Consider the following 19815-nt stretch of genomic DNA (forward strand, 5'->3'; position numbering starts at 1 on the left):
TGATCTTCCTCTGCTGATCAAAGACTTCAAATGATCTCTTAAGACTTCTGCAAACCATTATGATGTTTTGCTGCTGAAAGGTGTGTTGGAATCAGAGTGGGTTTTTTTTTCCCTAAAGGCACAAGGATTTTGCTATTTTGCATACCAAAGGGAAGGGAGAGGCTCTGAGCCTGCCTGTGGCAAGGACCTGACCTCTGCCTGTGTGACACTAGATGCATGACTGAACATACCCATGCAGGTATGTTCCACCTCTGACTCTTACTCTCTCATGACTGGAGGCCTTGGTGCTGGGAATGTTACAGGACTTGAATCATCTGTGAGAACCATCTGAGGATGGGGCGGTAGTTGCTCCTGTCACAGGCTAGGTTTTCAAGCAAAGGTCACTTTTCAGGTCTATATATCCAGAGGCCAGCTGAATTTTCTGCAGCTCTTCTTTCTTGCAATGTACCCTAAAGGCTGGTGAGGAGTAAGCTCATATTGTTATATCTTTGATAAAGTTTATCCAGGGCCTGTCTTTTCAGCCAAGTTTGGAGGGTTATGTCAGCAGAGGCTAGTACCTGAACTGTTTTGCTACTTTGAAATTCCTCCCAATTGTCCTGCTTTCTCCTTATGCTTCATCACCGAAGCAACATAGAGTATTTAACAGAATCATAGAATCATTTCAATTGGAAGAGGCCCTCAAGGATCATCAAGTCCAACTATAACCTAATTCTAGCACTAAACCATGTCACTAAGAACCTTGTCTAAACACCTTTTAAACTCCTCCATGGATGGTGACTCCACCACTTCCCTGGGCAGCCTGGTCCAATGCTTGACAACCCTTCAGTTAAGAATTTTTTCCTCATATCCAATCTAAAGCTCCCCTGGTGCAACTCTTGTCGTGTCACTTGCTACTTTGGAAAGAGACCAACTCCATCCATGCTACAACCTCCTTTCAGGCAGATGGATATAGACAGCAGCCTCCTTTTCTCCGGGCTAAACAGGCCCAGTTCCCTCAACTGCTCCTCATCAGACTTGTGCTCCAGACCCCTCACCAGTTTCCTCGCCTTCCTCTGCGCTGTCTCTAGTATTTCAATGTCATTCTTATGATGAGGGGCCCAAAACTGAGTACAGGATTCAAGGTGGAGCCTCACCAGTGCCAAGTACAGTGGCACAATCACTTCTCTAGTCCTGCTGGCCACACAGGCCATCACATTCCTGATACAAGTTAGGATGCTGTTGGCCTTTTTGGCCACCTGGGCACACTGCTGACTCATATTCAGCTGGCTGTTAACCAACACCCCCATGCCTTTTCTGCCAGGCAGCTTTCTAGCCACTCTTCCCCGAGCCTGTAGCGCTGCCTGGACTTGTTGTGACCCAAGTGCAGGACCCGGCACTTGACCTTGTTGAACCTTATACAACTGGCCTCAGCCCAATGATCCAGCCAGTCCAGATTCCTCTGTATGGCCTTCCTACCCTCCAGCAGGTCAACACTCCCACCCAATTTGGTGTCATCTGCAAACTTAATAAGGGTGCACTCAATCCCCTCATCAAGATCATTGATAAAGAGATTAAACAGAACTGGTCCCAGTACTGAGTCCTAGGGAACACCACTCACGACCAGCTGCCAAACTGGATCTGACTCCATTCACCACAACTCTTTGGGCCTGGCCCTCCATCCAGTTCTTTGTCCATTGAAGAGTACACCCACCCATTTAAAGAAGTGAGTCCCAGATCCCTTGGTTTTATTTCCACTGGTGTTTCATGTTCAAGATCAGAAGCCGATAGAGGCTCCTTTTAGTTATGTTTTCTCAGTTGTTCATCCATTTCTCATTCCCTGTAATGAGTCCCCCTTGCCTCTCTGGTTCCCTTAATTGCATCTTACAGACTGGGTCATGCATCTTGACCTAATGTATGTTGTCCGAGCACTCAGTTGTCACAAGTGCCTGAGGCTTCTGAGTCTCAAGGATGTACATTTGCAATGACAGATTAAAGTATCAATTAAAGGTTTGTTCAGTGTTACCAGCAGCCTTGACAGCAGGTGCCATTTTGTGCATGTCTTCCCTGCCTGCATTTGTCTTTTGAAGAATTCCTGTTTAATAGCTGCCCAAGAGATGCAGAGTTTGAGGGCATTGCCAGCAGCACTAGTGGTGTCCAGGATCCCCAGGACTGCTCACCACAACCCTTGTGGCTGGCTGGATAAGGGCACTGGTACATTCCCACAGAGCAGCTGATCAGTATAAGATTCGTTCCCGTAGTCCAGAGGAGATAGCTTCTTCTGAAAAACAAGTGCTAAGCCATTTACTGCAGTAAGTCTCTGCTGACAAGGAGAAATCCACTGTGTCCTTCCTTGGCTGAAATCCCAGAATTCACAAGGCACTCCAATGTGACAAATTAGCCCCAGTGCTTGTGCACCATGAGAGATGTTAGTCTGGATTAGGTACCACAGACTTCTGTTGAGAGCAGGGGCATTGGACTAGATGACCCTTGAAGGTCCCTTCCAACCCAGACTATTCTATGATTCTATGAATTTGCTCCTGGAATGGGCGCACATCTAAGAAACAAGGATCACACAATGGTTCGGGCTTGCCAGCAGCTAGTAAATGTGGTAGACACAGGAAGGATGGGAACAATCAAAATTGGCAGAAATTCGCACATGTTTTCAATTGGGAGCATATGTGAAGAAATCCTTATTGCTTTGACCAACAAAAAGTTTTTCATGGATCTCTCTGTTCTGGAGTAGCTGAAAGATGCAAAGACTGCTCTCCCTTGCAGGAATTAGGTCTTCTGGTAAAAGTTTGCTTCCTCTTAGTGAGAAGACTGCAAGACAACACCAGGAAGGTATGGTGCACCCCCTTGACTGTATCTCTACAACTAAATCAAATAACTGACACCTTTGCGTGACTCTCAGTCCAAATGTTGACGTGTTACATCCATATCCATACTGATGAAAAAGTCTTGTCCTCCAAAAGAAGATGCCTGCTGTCAGTCAGGGAGGTCTTTGACTGTGCTGATTCCTAAACAGTGTCTGGAAATTGGGAGTGTGCTGGGCTGAGACCATGCCAAGTACAAAATAATACGAGGTGATCAAAGTCAATTCCTGGGAGCATTCCCTGGCACTGCTGAGTTCACTAATACAGCCTCGGTGTGTCTGGATTTGGTTTCCTGGTTGTCAAACCAGTCTATTATCCTTGTATCTCCTCAGACTAAGTTGCTCCTCAGAAGACCATTTCAGCAGAGATCAGGGTAACACAGATTGTCACTCTTGCCTGCAGTTCCGGAGGACATTTCTTTGGAAGGTCATTCCCATAAACAGACATGCTTGTAGTGTGCCCCAAAAGGAGCTTTTGGACTGATACGTGTCTTGCTAATCCTTGTCTGAAATGCCTTTGAATGTATGCTTGTGATTGGAAGGTCTGCCTGAGCTTGCTCTCTCTGCTGATCATCTAGGTCCAGTGAGATGCAGCAGCTTGAACTCCACCCCTGGTATTAGCCATTGTTACTCAAGTAATAATGTTTGTTTTTTTTTTTTTTAAATCAGACGCTGGTTTTAGGAGAAGCATTACTACCATGACTTTCCAATGAAAGCCTTCATCCTCCATGACACACTTTTCCTAGAGGGGGTATATGTGGGAACTTCAAAGGACACAGGCTATTCTGTAATCTGACAATAACTGCGGTTCCTCCAGATACCTCCACCCAGATTCAGTGGCTTATTGTACTCTTGTGGTGGACGCATTTTGTTTCCTAGGTTTCCTTGTCCTTTTTGCTTTCGGCTGTGATGAGTAAAAAGGCATTTATTAGTCAGGCAATGCTTGTGACTTGCTGAAATGGGTTGCATTGTTGTCCTCAAGAACTGTTGAATACATTGCCCTAATAAGAAACATTTAGAGCAGCATTTTGTTTCTAAAATACAGATAACGTAATACACCTTGTGTAGTTTTGTGTTTTTGAATTACTACTTTTGTGCTAGTCTGTGGAGGAAAATAAAGAAAAGGAGGTAGAGTTTGTTTCATATGCTAAGTTAAGGAGTAAGCCACAGTGATCTGCGGTGATCTAATTATTTTCATCTACATGTGAAATTATGAAGAAATTTGAGATTTTTCAGGAGAGCCCAGCAGGCAAATATTTCCTATTTTAGCACTCAAATAAGTGGAATTAAAAATGTGTGAAGTTGGAGGACACAGAACAGTCTTGAAATCATGCCTTTTGAGACCGTAAAAGGAAAACTCAGGCTTTTTTGAAAATCCGTCTCCTATGTCCTGTGCTGGTCAAGGAGGTGAACCGAAGCTTTGCTATAATCTGACTGTGGTTTGGTATATGTCTAGGTTTCTCTCTAAATAGGACTTCCTTTAAAGAGAGACGTATGTTTTGATAAGGAGTGTGCAAGAATTACTGAAATGAAACTTTTCTGGTCAGTCCCTTGTTCATACTTGGTTTTCACTGCTTCTTAAGGGATGAAGAAGAGAAAAAAAAGTCTCACTCAGATGGTATGGATGAAAAGGATAATGGGAGCCAGACAAAGGCTGTCAGTCGAATTGGCAACTCAAATAACCCATTCCTGGACATTCCACATGACCCCAATGCTGCTGTGTATAAAACTGGATTTCTGGCTCGGAAAATCCATGCGGATATGGATGGAAAGAAAAGTGAGTATCTTTCACCCTTAACATCTCATTTTCTTCTTATCTCTGTATAATGCCACTTAAAATAAGCTGCTGTGCATCTTAAGGCAAATAGTGCTGCTTCTTTAGGGGAAATTGCTGCAATAACAAACAACACAGCAACTGGATTATCACATTCTCACTATTAGGCCAAGATTTACAATGTTCAGTTCCATTTGCAGCAGCTCTAATGCTTGAACATAATGAGTGATACAGTACAGCAGAGCATTGTGAGTTTTTTGTGCTAAAATAAAATGAATCTCATGGTTTACAGAAAAGAAAACAATTTGAAGTGAATTACTGTAGCCGTTCTGTAGTAGTTTCATAATTCTTGTTTTCATTATGTGACACCAGCTTGTTTAAAATCTCCCCTTCCTTCTGGGTCTGTCTTTAAAGAAAGACTGTTCTTCATCTCTGCTTGGAAAATGCTGTCACCATTCCCTTCCCTGCTTTCCTAGCCTTGGGTCACATACTCAGTGAAGTTCGTCAGCTTTTGGTTAGAGCCAGATTGATGCCATGCACCTCTTCCCTGTCCCTTTTTTGTAATAAACCTGCTGTGTCTGTTGCTTACTGTAATTATCTCCGTTCCTTCTTGTCCTGCTTCCATTTGTGGTAAACTAATTATTGATGGCCTCTGATTCACCTGTGTGTGTTTTGTTGTTTGGATATCTTCAATTGCTTGTTTTCTATTGATCTTGGAAACAGCAGAGGCTACTCAGAGCATCTGTATTTTCCCTGATCATTGTTGATCAGCTACTCAGCTACACTGTTGGGTTGAATCCTGAAGGCAAAGTCTGACTTTGTGATGGGTTTCCAGTAACTGCAACTCTCTCCTGGCTGGGCTAAGCTCTTTAGTATTTGCATGTTTTGCTAGTATATTTTAGAAGGTACAACTGGAGGTTGGTGTTTTCAAACTGAAGGCTGACAGCTGGACAACTAAATGCAAACTGATGTTGAAATCAAGCTGACCTTGTTCTTCGTGATGACTGGATGCTCTGAATAGGCTCCTCTTTATTAAACTTCCGTTCATTTAACCTTAATAAGTAATTGTGTCTAGTTGCTTTTATTAAATTATTTATTTAATTATAAGTAATCAGAATTGCTCATTATTCAGCACACTAGATGCTGGCATTTTGTGGATAATCCTTTTATGCGTAATGTAATTAGGGCTATGTTTTCAGAAGTTCCTGTACATCTTAGAGGTCTGTCTCTCATTGTCATGCAGCTCTTGAAAAAGTTACATTCTGACTTTCCAGTTGCAAATAAAGTGAAACTCATTTTTTTAAAGTTAGATAGACCTTTTAATATTTCATTTTCTAATGCAGTTGTTGTAGGTCAGAGATCAGCTTGTGTGGGATGGCTAATGAAGTGATGTGCTAGCATTCTGTATGTATTTTCTCAGGAAAGGAGTACTGAGGGCTAAAGCACTTAGGCTGTCTAGAGGAGAAGGATGTAACAGGGGCCAATGCCTGGAAGCTGAACCAAGCAAATGCCAATCAGAAATAAGGCCCGTCATGTGAGATGAGAATGATTAACCTACGGAGCAAAGGACTAACAACCTCTTCACCGTTGCTTACTGTCTTCAGATCAGAATAGAATGCCTTTCTGAGGGTGATGCTTTAGTCGTGCTTGGGTTATTAATTTCAGTATAGAGGCAAGTGATTGCTAGTCGGTAGTGCAGGCTTGGTAGAGAGTGAGCTTAGATGCAGGCTTCTAGTCTCTGGCACTCTGACCATACAGCCTGTGCTTTCCCTCCCTCTATTGCAACTGAATTTCAAACAGCAGCCTTCATGCTAAATCCACTTTTATTTTTTTTTTTTCCCCACTGATTTTTTCTAGGAATGAGTAGGCTGGATATGTTGTCTCTGTTATGTTCTCCAGCCTCTAACTGACTTCAGGTTTCTTGAGGGGCGTATTTTTTTCTTACAATTTTGCTTGGCTACCATTTCCTTCCTCTTCTTTTCCTTCCCCTGTGGCTACAGGAAGAAGGGAAAGGACCAAGAAGCCATCTGACTGCTCAGCACCAGCTTGGGTGTGCAGCAGCAGCATGAAGGAAGAATGCTCTTGAGAGGCACTGCTTTCTGAGCAGTGTCCCATTGGTGCTGAGCAGTGCCTGCCAGCTTGCTGTGGCATGTTTCCTTCTGAAACTGCCACAGTGCAGAGCTCAGACCTAGCTGTGTAGGAGCACTATCTGCCTACCTGCAAGAACACAAAGGCTGGATCTCTCTGGCCTGCTTTCTGCATTGCTGCTGTTTACTTCTGATCCAGTCCAGGGCTGTCGTCAGGGCTGTTTTATTACTCTCTCACACAGCAGGTATGTGCAGGTGGTGCGCTGAGTTGCATTGTCCTTTGAAAATGAGAGTAACAAAAGAGGTTTAACACAGGACTAATGTAGATCTCCTGTTGCCTAGACAAAGTGTAAAAATGGATCTGAGTTAAATGGGTTTTCATTTGTTTTCTTTGCAGCTCCCCGGGGAAAACGAGGCTGGAAAACCTTTTATGCTGTGCTGAAGGGAACAGTCCTATACTTGCAGAAGGTAGGGGAAATCACTGTCTTTTGGAAACTAATTAAAGAGGGATAAAGCAGCAGGCATCCTCTCTGCTTTCACAACCCACCTCCAGGCTCCTTTCCCTCTGACACACGGTGTAGCTGCTCTCCCTGCCCTGCCACCCAGTTTAAACACATATTCAGACATGAATCCTTCCATTGGCACCCTCCCTCTCTTCACACTTTCAAGTTCAGATCCATTGTCCCCATCGACATATGCACCTTATCAATTCCAGTCTCTACCATTGCTGTCACTCATGTCTGAAAAAATAGCCAGTTTCACCAGCGAAGGCAGCATCATCTCTCTGTGTCTTTCATGAGTTTTTCTAGGCTCCTTTTAACATTGCATTTCATATGTGTGACTTCCTCTCCTGTAAGGCTGTCCTCCTTTCCCATCTTTTCATAGTAGACTTTTCTGCAGTGCCCACAAGACAAGATGCAATACAAATGAATGGCAGCTTGGTCTTGGTAGCATATGCAGCTTCTTCTCCACAGTAAAATGGAAGGATAAAAAGATTTTTTCTTTCCCTCAAGCAAGATGATACATTGGTTTCTAACAAACCTTGCTTCCTGACAGCAAGAAGTCTAAAAAAAAATGTCAGCTGAAACCCTTCAAGTCTTCTGGTACAAGCTTAAGTATATTGTGGTACAGTTTTTACTATACTCTTGGAAATGCAACATATGAGTCAGAACCGTCAAAATCAAATAAATGGTAGCAGCTAAGTAGATTGGTGAATCATTCATGAAAGGTGGTATTTGTCCAGACTACCCTGTATTATAGAAGTATGCTTGTTTGAAAGTCTTTTACATTCTCACTGTGTTTTCCAGCTATCAGGAGCACAGATTCAAATACACACTGTTGTTTCCTCCTTCCCTGCTCCTTCCCTGCTGTTGGGTTTCTGAAGTTGTTGCTTTCACTGGAGCCAATCTGGGTAGTCTCTGAGAAGAGTGTGGCTTGGATCAAATTCTTACAGCATGAAGTTTACAAGGTGGATGCTCTGAGTGCAGTAGCTTTTTGAGAGGACTTGAAATCCTGAAACAGGCAAAACAACTGAAGCTGAAACACTGAATTGCAGATGAGCCTTCCCTCTTGTCCTCTTACTGGCAGCAGTTCAGACTTTAGTACAGTGGCCTTCATGGCAGCTTTGTACTTGCCTTTTCCTGGGTGAAATGGAATCACCTCCTTTGATTTCTGAAACAAGTCATCTTTATTGTTCACCTGAAAAGACTGCCTGGTTCCCTAAGAAGTAAGAATGCTCCTTCTCCATAACACATTAATTAATTTCTTATTTGATCTTTGAGGGGGGATTAATAAGCTTTCAAGGAGAAAAAAGGAGATATTGTCTATTTTAGTCTTAATTAAATACTTTTATGAGCATCACAGGCATATTAGTTTAAAACACTTTCTGTTTGAAAAAATGTAGAGATGCTGATGCAGCATGCAAATTTTCTACAGAATGGTGCTCTCCCCACTCTCACCCTCCATCGTTTGGAGAGCAGGAGAGTAATTTCACATCTGACTGCATCTTTGCAGAATGAAATTCATTGCTGGAGTTCTTATTTGTTTGTTACTTGTGTATCTTGCACTTGTCACAGCGCTTTAATTCAGTGATTACAGGGTGGTTATTCTGCAAAGCTGTGCTCTTCCACTTGGACCTGAAGACTCTTGTGCTGAAGCCACCTTGCTGTAGCACAGTGACAAGCGAGGCTTTTACTTTAGTACCATAAAAGGTTGACAGAGGGGCCTGATGGGACATGATTAATTCCCAGAGGGATGGGGCACCCTCCCCAGCATGCCTCCAGCCCCTGCTCAGCTACAGTGCCTCATGCTGCAGCTATGAAGCATCCTCTGCTTTCTCTTCAGCTCCAGGAGGTCTAGCAGGGCTTTGCTTCACCCCTGAAATAAACCTCGCTCTGTTAGGGACATGGTATCGCAGAAGTTGAGGGCACCATGGTTTTAAAATACACAGGTACACCAAACTGTTACAGTTAGAGTTGCTGAGCTGTCATTTACTTTTGCGACATAACGGGAGATTGAAATTATCCTAATTTTAGAAAGTTCAGGCACATTTTTGAACTGCTTGATTTCTTTGTAGAAATGCATTGCTCTAGCAGTAGTCGGCAAAGGATTTCCTTACTGCTGTTTGCTTTCTCTCCTGATTGTGGGGTGCTATAGGGCAGGGTGCATTCACAGATGTGCACACACATTTTTGCTCTTTCTCTCATTATCTGTATGTTATCTTTATATCTGTGGAGACAACATCTGTGAGGATGGTTTCATTGCACTAAGTGCTGCTCAAGCAGGGAAGAGAGAAATCTCACTGTTCTGGCTGCTGTATACACACAAACACATGTACAAAGCTCTGCACTGTTGCTTTCTGTGTTTATCTGTAACTCAGATTTGTTCCTTCAAGACACTGCTGTAATATAAATATTAATTGTTCACAGCAGCTGTGATTCCCCCAGTAGGCATTATGATTCCAGTTCTGCTGTCATTCTGTTTGCCTACCTGTCCAGTTCTCATTGTTTTGTTGTGAAAATCCATGTATGAGAGTGGTTTCTAAATGGTGGTGACTACTGGGGAGTTTACCTGGGCAGTCTTGTCTCCGTGCCCACATTTTTTTACTTTTTTTTTTACCCCTTGGAGGTTTTCCAGTGCTAATTGCTGTTCTGCATATTGTTTTATTTTAAAATGAATTATTTAAGAGAGATGATTTCTGAGTTAGTGAGCACAGAGGCCACGAGCGGGGCACGCCTCAGTGGAAGTGTTCACAATTAGCCAACTGAACATGTCTGCACAGTATTATATAAAATGAGAGGTTTGACATGTTTGGCATGTTGGCCCTGTGTCTGGGCATCCTCAGGCCAAGGTTAATTTCCTGCCCTCTGTTCATAGCAAGAGGAAATTGCAAAGTAGGAGCTTGACAGAATGTCTGTTTACTAGACTGACATAGAATGTGATGTGCATACAGAAAAGAGGTTTGTAAGAAGACACAAGGCTGACCTCGCTTTCTTGCTAGGAATTGCTTCTGGGCGAGCTGTGCAAGACATGGACCTTTGCGTTTTGTTTGGACTCTTCTGTGAGGTTTGCAACATCTTGCCCTTTGATGTGGCACTTCATAATCTTGCAAACTTTCAAGTATTTTTATATAACTTTTCTCAAATGTGTTTCCTCTATTAAAATATATATTAAGAAAGAGAGAAAGGCCAGAATGATGTATTCAGTGACGAGACTCTCTGAAAGAGAATGTTGCAGCCATCACATGCAACTTAGCAGAAATATCCACTCACAATACATTAACTGATAAAAAAACAAATGCCATTCTCTGGTCTATCAAAAATGGATTTAGAAACATGCTGACTTTGGGTTAGCAGAATGTGGGAAAGTCGTTCTCCAGGAATCTGATAAAGATGAATTCAGCATGTCATTGCGTTGCGTACAGCACTCACATCAGCCTTCAGGTGATAGAGAGGTAGCAGTTCCTTTCTGACTCCTCATATATTTCTTGCCACTGTCTCAGTCTAACTTCAGTGAGTTGCTTTCCATTTCAGCTCAACCTCCATGCTGACACCTAGTCCATCAGAGCATGTACTATCCTTGATGGCATAGGAGATACGGATGTTCCTGCTCCGCTAGCATTCCCTGCCAGTTAAAAGAGCTGCAGGCCTTAGAGGAGGAATTTTGACAGCAGAGTCACATTCTTCTAGCTTTCTCTGAGGCTGCCCAACTATGTGGAGACATTTCTGGTACGCCGATTGGTGCCTTTAGAGAAGCTGGCAGAGCCTCAGCTGTCAAGGTAGGTTGCAGCCATCTGATCTGGTGGGATTAGTAAGGATTGTCATGAACGCTCAGTGTCGGAAAGGAGGTGTTCTCAGCCAGTACTGCTTCTGCGATTGCCCAAATGTGGAGTTCTTCTTGGAGCAGGTTCATACGCCAGAGCAGTTTATGGATGTTGGATGCATCTCACAGAGGAAGCTGGGAGGCAACAGGTGACATGATAGCTGACACTGTTGTTAGAGAAGTTTTATTCCCAAACACTGTCTCTAGGCAGTAACTTGAGGAAGGCCAGAATGTAATGTTTCTGAGGCCTAAGTTCATTTCCTGGGCTTGAAGTTTTCTCAGTTCTCCCTAGACAGTAAATCCACTCATTTCCCCCCAGATTACCACCAGATAAGTCAGATTTTGAACCTATGAAGGAAGGGGGTCTGCTCTGGGGTCTTGCTTCCTCCCTCTGCAAGATGGGGCTAGGCCAGACATTGGACAGCCTCCTCCAGTTCTTGTCCTTCAGCTAGAGACTCTCCCAAATATTCCTTGAAGAAGATTTAGAGAGTGCCCTGAGTGGGAGTAGGCAAAGTCCATAACGATATGGAGATCCTTTCAAAGCTTGTTGAGACTCCAGGCAACCATGTCCTGGGGTGCATCAAGCACAGTGTTGTCAGACAGGTGAGGGAGGTGATTGTCCCGCTCTGCTCTGCACTGGTGCGGCCTCACCTGGAGCACTGTGTGCAGGTCTGGGCAACACAGGATAAAAAGGATATTAAGAGTGTCCGGAAGAGGGCCACAAGGTTGGTGAGGGGTTTGGAGAGAAAACCAAATCAGGAGTGTCTGAAGTCACTTGGTTTGTTCAGCCTGGAGAAGAGGAGACTGAGGGGAGACCTCATGGCGCATACAGCTTCCTCACAAGAGGAGGAGGAGGGGCAGGTGCTGATCTCTTCTCTCTGGTGACCAATGACAGAACCTGAGGGAATGGCAGGAAGATGTGCCAGGGGAGGTTTAGGTTGGACATTAGGAAAAGGTTCTTCCCGCATAGGGTGGTGGAGCACTGGAACAGGCTCCCAGGGAGGTGTCACGGCCCCAAGCCTGACCAGGGTTCAAGAAGTGATTGGACAACACCCTCAGACACATGGTGTGAATTTTTGGGTTGTGCTATGCAGGGACAGGAGTTGGACTCAATGATCCTTGTGGGTCCCTTCCAATTCAGGACACTCTATGAGTCTATGGAGAGAGGAAGGACATTCGGCTTCACTCACTACTAGACCTTGAAAACCCCTAATGTCACAGATGTTTAGGTTGAAGGCTACCTGTTGGTCATTGGTGCATCAGTGCTCTGCAGGCCTGCCAGATCTGTGGTGGGTTGTGCCCTTGTCTGACTCCAAGTGGAGATAGTGCTGCAACAGTGTAGCTGATTAGTTGCATTTCCTCTGGTGAAGTATCTGAGCAGCAGTGTATTTGCCTCTGGCTGCAACCCTGGTCTGTATGCTGCCAGGTAAGTCATGTAAACCAATTCTTGCATGTTAACAAGCTCTTCTCCGGGGTGGGTGCCTCTCTGGATGGCTATTGCTGTCCCTGCACATGGTCTGCAACCTGCGCTCTCCTGCTAAACCCCATCTCCTAACTCTTGTGTTCAAGTGGAGGGATCAGTAATTATCACACCTGCAGGGAATTATTTCTCTGTTTTGCCTCGTCAAACCCCATCCCTTGGTGGGTTTTTCAGAAGAAATTTATTTTTGTGATGTATTATACTAAGGGGGACAAATGGAGTCAATTGCAGACAGCTTTGGCCTCTCCTTCAGAAACTTTGCATATGTAGCATTGCTGGCAAGTGACTTTTCCTTAAAAAAGCTGTTGGCTCTCCCAAGCCACTTATAGTCAGGTGGTCTTTAAATTGAACTTGTGTCTACACCCTGATTGTGCCCTTATCCAGCTTCTGTCAGTCAGGAGGCCAAAGACTGCTCCCAGGCTGATGCTTTCAACCCAGAGGAGTTTGACTCCCTGCTTTTGTCATTTGCTTTTAAGAGTGATACTGTTCTGTCAGAAACCTAGATGGTGCTGTGCTTGCCATTTGTAGGCCATGAGCAGACAGACTTGAAGAACATTGCCATATTTGCTTTGTGGAGACTGATAAGGAGGCTTCTCCACTGTGTGAGTGCCTGCCTAGGAGGACTTACAAACGTAGTTGTTTGAGAAAAATAAAAATTGAGCTGTGGAGGCTGAGAACCCCAGCAGGAACCAGCAGCTGAGCAATGGAGGTGGGGAACTGGCCGTGAAGGACTCTTGAAATGAAGACAAATAGTCCACAGCTGTTGTGACAGTCTAATAATCCCTGTCTGTCCCTTTTCCTGTCAAGCAGGTAGTGGAACTACGTTGCTGTGCAAAGAGATCAAAATAAGAGAGAGAAAGAAAAAGAAAGGTTAAGGAAAAAGGAATAGCACATGGAGAAATAAGATGCCATGTTTCCTCTTAACTCCTGCAGGATGAATATAAGCCAGAAAAGGCTTTGTCGGAGGAAGATCTGAAGAATGCAGTCAGTGTGCATCATGCGCTGGCATCCAAAGCAACAGACTATGAGAAGAAACCCAACGTCCTCAAGCTTAAAACAGCAGATTGGAGGGTCCTGCTTTTCCAAGCCCAGTAAGTGCTCTCTTCTGATTTGTGCCAATTGTTGAGAAAAGAAAGCAGTGCTGAAGGAGGGGTAAATTAATGCATGGGCAGGTTAGAGCAGAGGCTTAAGAGGTTCAATCTGTTTATTTGATCAGAAATAAGATTAAATAATGATTTGATTAGAGTGCACAAGTAGTTCATGAGAAAGAAACATGAAGTTTTAAGAGGCTTTTTAATCTAACTGAGAAAGGCACAACAAGATGCAGCAGGTGGAAGTTAAAGGAAATTCAATTTGGAAACAAGGCACAAACTTTTAACAGTCAGGGTGATTAATCATTGAAACAAATGACCAAAGGCAGTTTTGGATTGTCTGTCTCCTGATGTCAAGTCCTAGCCAGATGTCTTTTTAGAAGATACACTTGGGTCAGAAACAAAGTTACTACTTAATACAAGAACAATTTGATTAAATTCTTCAGGCTCTGATATCCAGACAGAACAAACAGATGACCTGCATTTTGCTTCTGACATTAAAAACACATCAGTCTTGTGCATGAGCCCATTTCTACAGAGATCCATGTGAAATCTTCTAGAGATCTGTGGTGTCCATCACAGCCGAGACCTTAGGACATGCGTCTGAATCAGGGCATTGGTTGGCGCTGTCACCTATGTCATTTGGATTGGATTAGCAAAAGATGCATGCTAGGGTTATGGCACAAGCCAGCCTGCAATGAGACACCTGACACTAACCACTTGTGAAGACCAGAAGACTGAGCAAATTCTGAGACTTGTCCAGTTTTGGTTATTCTCGCTTTTAAAATGCCATTGAAGGGGTGGGAAATAAGTAGGGGAGGCTGAGTCAACACATGCTTAACAGGTGTTTCTTCCCCAGGAGCCAAGAAGAAATGCAGACCTGGATCAACAAGATTAACTGTGTGGCTGCTGTCTTCTCTGCACCACCATTTCCAGCGGCAATTGGCTCTCAGAAAAAGTTCAGTCGCCCACTTCTGCCAGCCACCACAACAAAACTGTCTCAGGTGAGGTGGTTTTATATAGAGGGTAGATGGTGGTGATTTCTCTGGCTGGCTGGAGACTGGACAGTGGTCCTTGGTGTTGTTTTGTGGCAGTCACCACTGGCATTCCTAGAAGGAGGCTTGCATGGAACATTTCTGCTCTTTTCCTGATGCTGGATTTGAAGTTGGGCGAGGAAAAGAGCAGACTTGAATATGATTGTTTTGTATTTTTGAAGAAAAGAAACTATCACCAGTGTTCGGTAGTACCAGCCGTAGAATTTTCAACCTGCAATTATGGCTCTGCAGAGGAGGCTTCCAATAGTGACTGGTGTTTTTATGAATTTGAGTGTTGATTGTGACTCATTTCAGAAGAAATGGACATACTCTTGGTCTTTGGCTTATTGGGGTCATAAAAGGCGAAAGCTGATATATTTCTCCTAGAATACTTTTCTGGACTCCAACCTTTATCAACTCAGGGATTTCCTGTGTAATGTGTATTTATAAACCATCTCTTACGTGAATGTCTTTGGTCTCTCCATGTTATCATATAAGCTTTTAGCTTCCACAACATCCTGTGGAAGGGGGTTTCACAGTTCTACTACTTCCTGCACAAAAACCACCTACTTCTGCTTGTTTCAGGCTGGTTGTGTCTGATGCTTGTGCCCATAGCTCTGTGTACTTTTGGAGCTGTGATGCATGTCTGCAATTCATCCTGCACCAGCAGGAACACAATCACAGAATCACGCAATCACAGAATGGCTGGGGTTGGAAGGACCTCTGGAGATCATGTAGTCCAACTCACCTGCTAAAGCAGGTTCACCCAGAGCAGGTCACACAGGAATGTGTCCAGGCGGGTTTTGAATGTCTCCAGAGAAGGAGACTCCACCACCTCTCTGGACAGCCTGTTTCAGTGCTCTGTGACCGTCAAAGTAAAGAAGTTTTCCCTCATATTCAGATGGAACCTCCTGTGCTTCAGCCTGTACCTGTTGCCCCTCATCTTATTGTTGGGCACCACTGAAAAGAGTCTGGTCCCATCCTCTTGACAGCCACCCTTGAGATATTTCTAAGCATTGGTAAGATTCACCCTCAGCCTTCTCTTCTCCAGGCTGAACAGACCCAGCTCTCTCAGTCTCTCCTCATAAGAAACACAGTCCAGATCCCTAATAATCTTTGTAGCCCACAGCTGGACTCCCTCCAGTAATTCCTTGTCCTTCTTAAGCTGGGGAGCCCTGAACTGAACACAGTACTCCAGATGTGGCCTCCCCAGGGCAGGGTAGAGGGGGAGGATAACCTCCCTATTGATTGCATTGATCAGGTTGACAGAGTGGCAGAGGTGATAAAATCTGAGTCCCAGGTGTCTACTTTATGAGCGGACACCTGTAGCTTTTAAAGTCATCTGCCCATTCTGGTTTGCTTCTTAAATGATTTTTTTTTTGCCATCTTTATAGCTTAGCAACACTCGTCAGAAACAGCTATCTCATAATCTGCATTTCTCTAAGGGGGTGGGTTTTTTTATTTCGCCCCTGCTTTTTCCTTCTGCATGGCAGTAGCCTTTCTTCTTACAATGTGGTGACCGACTTTCCAGCTTCTATTCTGGGTTAAAGTTTAAAACATGGCTTATACAGAATAATACTAACTTGTCTCATCTTTGTGGTTTTACCTTTTTGCTCATGCATACCTTTTATAAAATAGTGTATGAGGCTTCAGTAATTTACTCTCAGTCAGTCAAAAAATCCTTTTTACTTGTTGTCCTGTGTGATTGTTCCATTTAGCAAGTTGTTTCCTAGTCTCATTGTTTCCTTTTAATTTAGAAAGGAAAAAAATAGAACACAGCCCTGTGGTTTGTGTCTTGAGGAAGGGCAGACACGGAAAGTGGAATAAGATATGGTGTATTAGCTAAAGGCAGAAGAATGTTAAGTGTTCAAAGCACATAAAATCAAAGACAAGGAGAAACATGTCTGCTTTTATCTGTCAGTGTGGAAAAGCTGCCAGCAGGCTGCTTCTCATTTGGCAGACAAAAAATATGAAACGTTCAATCCCTGTGGTTGGTGTTTCGGATTTTGTGGGCTGAATTGTGATGGACTTCTTCAAAGTACTCATTCCTGCTCAAGAAGAAGTTGGGATGCAGTGAGAACGTAACATGGGCAAGGGAGAAAGGCTGAACATGACAGGTTGTGCAAGAGATCTTCATACCAAGTTTGCTTTCAAAAGCAGATCAGTGTCTGACGTTAGTCAAACTGAAGAGATATGTGACAAAGCTATATATAAAGGAACAACCAATCTGGAAAAGATCTACTAGGGTTGTTTTTTGTTTTATTTTTTCCTTATTTCTGAGAATGCACATTCACACACAAAAGCTCCAAAGGGCTGCTGCCCTGGAAATTACAAGTTCTGAATTAATAGCTGCTCAAAGACCTCCTGTCATCAAGCTGTAGAACTCACTGCAACAGGATGTCACTGAGACCAGGGATTCAGCACAATGTAAAGAGTGCTTGGGCACTAATAGAGACAGGAAGCAGATCCAGGGTAGTTACTAACAGCAAAAAGAATTTTTGGCAGCCAGTAGCAAGTGGCTTGAGCCCTACCGCTTACAGGCAGGGGGATACTATCCCACATCTTTATTTCTTTAGTTCTCTTGCAAAATAATTGAAACACAAGATTAGCTGGGGCTCGGCTATCACTGTATAAGTTTTCCCCCTTTCTGCTCTTTTCTGCAGCTCCAGCTTAGTGAGCTGAGAGGCTCTGTCCCTGGTGTGACTCACAGTGCAGTGTAGGCACATCCAAGCTCAGCCTGAAGCTGCACAGCCACACCATGGGCATACAGCGACTGGCAGCGCTCCCCTCCTCTGAGGCTTGGTGCATCCACAGGAGCTGAGCTGGGTGCTGCCTGCTGTTAATGACTCTAAGTCGCTGAGATCTGCATCATCATATCAATATTTTGGATTTACCTAATTCAAACATAATTTCAGATCCAAGCCTAGAAATGGCCAGAAGGCCATGCTGCAGGAGCTGGAAGTCTTCTGAGCTGAGAGAAGGTTAGCTGACAGATGGACTGGAGGAAGTGAGTAGGCCTGGGATTATGATAAAGGAAATTGCCTAGCAAGGGGGTTAGCAACTCCTCACTTTCTCCAGCTGCACAGCAGAATAAAAACTGGTAGCAGCTTAGCAAAACAAGATACCTTTTGGGGACCGGACAGCCTTTTTCTTCCGGATGTGTTGTGTTCTTCTGAACAAATGGACCAGAGAGCATTTGGTAGCCCAGAAATTGAAGTTCGGCTCTGTCTCTATGCCCTTTCTGTCCTGGAAGGAATTACTTTTACATTGCAAAGACCTGAGGCAGGGTTTCATTCTGCGCTTGATCTGACTGCATACACAACAGCCTTCATCAATTTGCCAGAAAAATGTATTAGAGCAGAAGTGTCATATTGTCAGTAGTGTTCTGCAGCAAGGTGGTTCTGTTGCTCTCAGCAAGGCAAGGGATGACAGGTTTGCTATCCTTCCCAGTGGCGTCTGGTAGGTGCTGAGTTTTTCTGTAAACTTGGCCACTTGGATTGGGTGCCTTTGAGAGGGCCGTTGGGGACAGAGCTCTGGGATAACAAACCTTATCAATCTAATTAAAATTAGTTAAAGGAAAGAAGGAGAGAAAGAAAGAGAGAAAGAAAAAGAAACTACTTGGTATTATTGTACAAGGATCTCTCTGTGTTCCTTTGCTTATCTGTCACTTAAGTGCCTAATGTGTTTCTGAAGGATGAACAGCTGAAGTCCCATGAAGCTAAGCTGAAGCAGATCTCCACTGAGCTCGCTGAACATCGCTCCTATCCTCCTGACAAGAAGCTTAAAGGCAAGGAAGTAGATGATTACAAACTGAAGGACCACTATCTGGAGTTTGAGGTATGTTTGGGAACCATTCCGAATTTTATCTTTTGGGTATGGACAGGGCAGCTGGTCTTACACTTAGGGTACAGTCTTAAAGTTCTGCATTTTTCACCTTACTTTACCAAGGAGTATGTTCTTGTTAGACAAATGTGTCGCAGCGGTCCCAGAAGCTGCGATGTGAGTCCTCTTTTGGATAAGGACTTCCTGTGACCTTATCCATGAATTTAGCTCCTCATCTGTAAAGTGGAGGAAGAAAATGTGATAATCTGTCCTTGCCTCATATGTCTATCTGAAGAGATGATAGGGTTTTCAGGCAGGAACTGTCTTGTGTTTTAAGATTATGTGTTGCCTAGCGTGTTGGCACCTCAGTCTTCACAGAATGACTGCATTCTGCAGTAATGCAGATCATGATAATTGTCTTCCACAGTTCTGAAGGAACTTCTCTTCTAAAGTTATTGCCACAGGTATGCCTCATCAGAGCCATTTGTGTTGTGTACCAGTGAACTGGATGTCAGGATGTGCAGGAAAGGATAGCATTAGAGATCACAGGATTGAGTGATGCCACTTAGGTGGCTGCATTAGGAGATTTTTCTGAATATCTGGCAGCAGCTTTGATCAATCATGGTGTCTGCCACACTGTGGGGCTGTATGGGATGGCATCGGCAACCCAGCAGATGCCTTGTGTTTTTCATGACTGCACCTTTGAGCTTTTTCCCCCAGAACAGTGAGTCAATATTGCCTGGGTCTGAAGGGATTGTACTTTAAATAGGCACTGCCGGGCAAGGAAAATCCATAGTCTGAAGAAGAGAAAGAGCAGGAAAGTCAGAAAGACCACCAGAGTAGATCCTGGGAGCAACACAAGCCTCCAGAACTGAAGTAAGCCTCCTGCCATGTGTTATATGAGTTTCTTTTGGAGGAGCTATTTTTACTTCTGGGCTTGACTGTAGTTGTGTACTTTTGCAAAAGGTTTTGACTCTTGCATTGTGTTTGACTTTCCTGTAGCTGCATTGCATGAAGTGTTTTGTATAGACGTTTTGCTTTTCTTTTGTATAGGAAACACTGTGGGTGAGGTTCTTCTTCCACATCCTATATACCTGAAATTATGTGACCAGCAGTCAGATAAGGAGGTGGTGGACAGGCCTGGCAAGCAAAGCGTACACAATTATGTGAACAGGACAGACTACAGAATCAATAAAACAGGCCTGAAGTGAGGTGATGGGATAGCTCACATCACTGAAGTGCTGCCATGAATGGATACAGGCTTTTTAGAAAGGACAGACAGGGATGGCAAGAAGGGGGAGTCCTGTTTATGTGAGTAGCAGGTACACATGAAACTGCCTTAAGGAAGGGTGATAA

The 19815-nt window shown here is 43.9% G+C and overlaps 1 protein-coding gene across 7 annotated transcripts in view; it reads left to right on the forward strand.

The window, feature by feature from the left end:
- Positions 1 to 19815, forward strand: part of LOC309451619 (PH and SEC7 domain-containing protein 3-like) — a 112821-nt gene that overhangs the window by 79318 nt on the left and 13688 nt on the right. For 6 of the 7 annotated variants that reach the window (XM_082075494.1, XM_082075496.1, XM_082075495.1 and 3 more), the window contains 5 exons: positions 4435 to 4628; positions 7110 to 7180; positions 13446 to 13603; positions 14463 to 14607; positions 18331 to 18474. In XM_082075494.1, coding sequence (XP_081931620.1) covers positions 4435 to 4628; positions 7110 to 7180; positions 13446 to 13603; positions 14463 to 14607; positions 18331 to 18474 — 712 coding nt within the window. Of the gene's footprint in view, positions 1 to 4434; positions 4629 to 7109; positions 7181 to 10743; positions 10819 to 13445; positions 13604 to 14462; positions 14608 to 18330; positions 18475 to 19815 lie in introns of those variants that run through there. The other variant, XM_082075497.1, reaches the window with a different exon arrangement.

Source organism: Streptopelia decaocto (genome assembly GCF_964273445.1).
Source record: "Streptopelia decaocto genome assembly, chromosome: Z".
NCBI lineage: Eukaryota > Metazoa > Chordata > Aves > Columbiformes > Columbidae > Streptopelia > Streptopelia decaocto.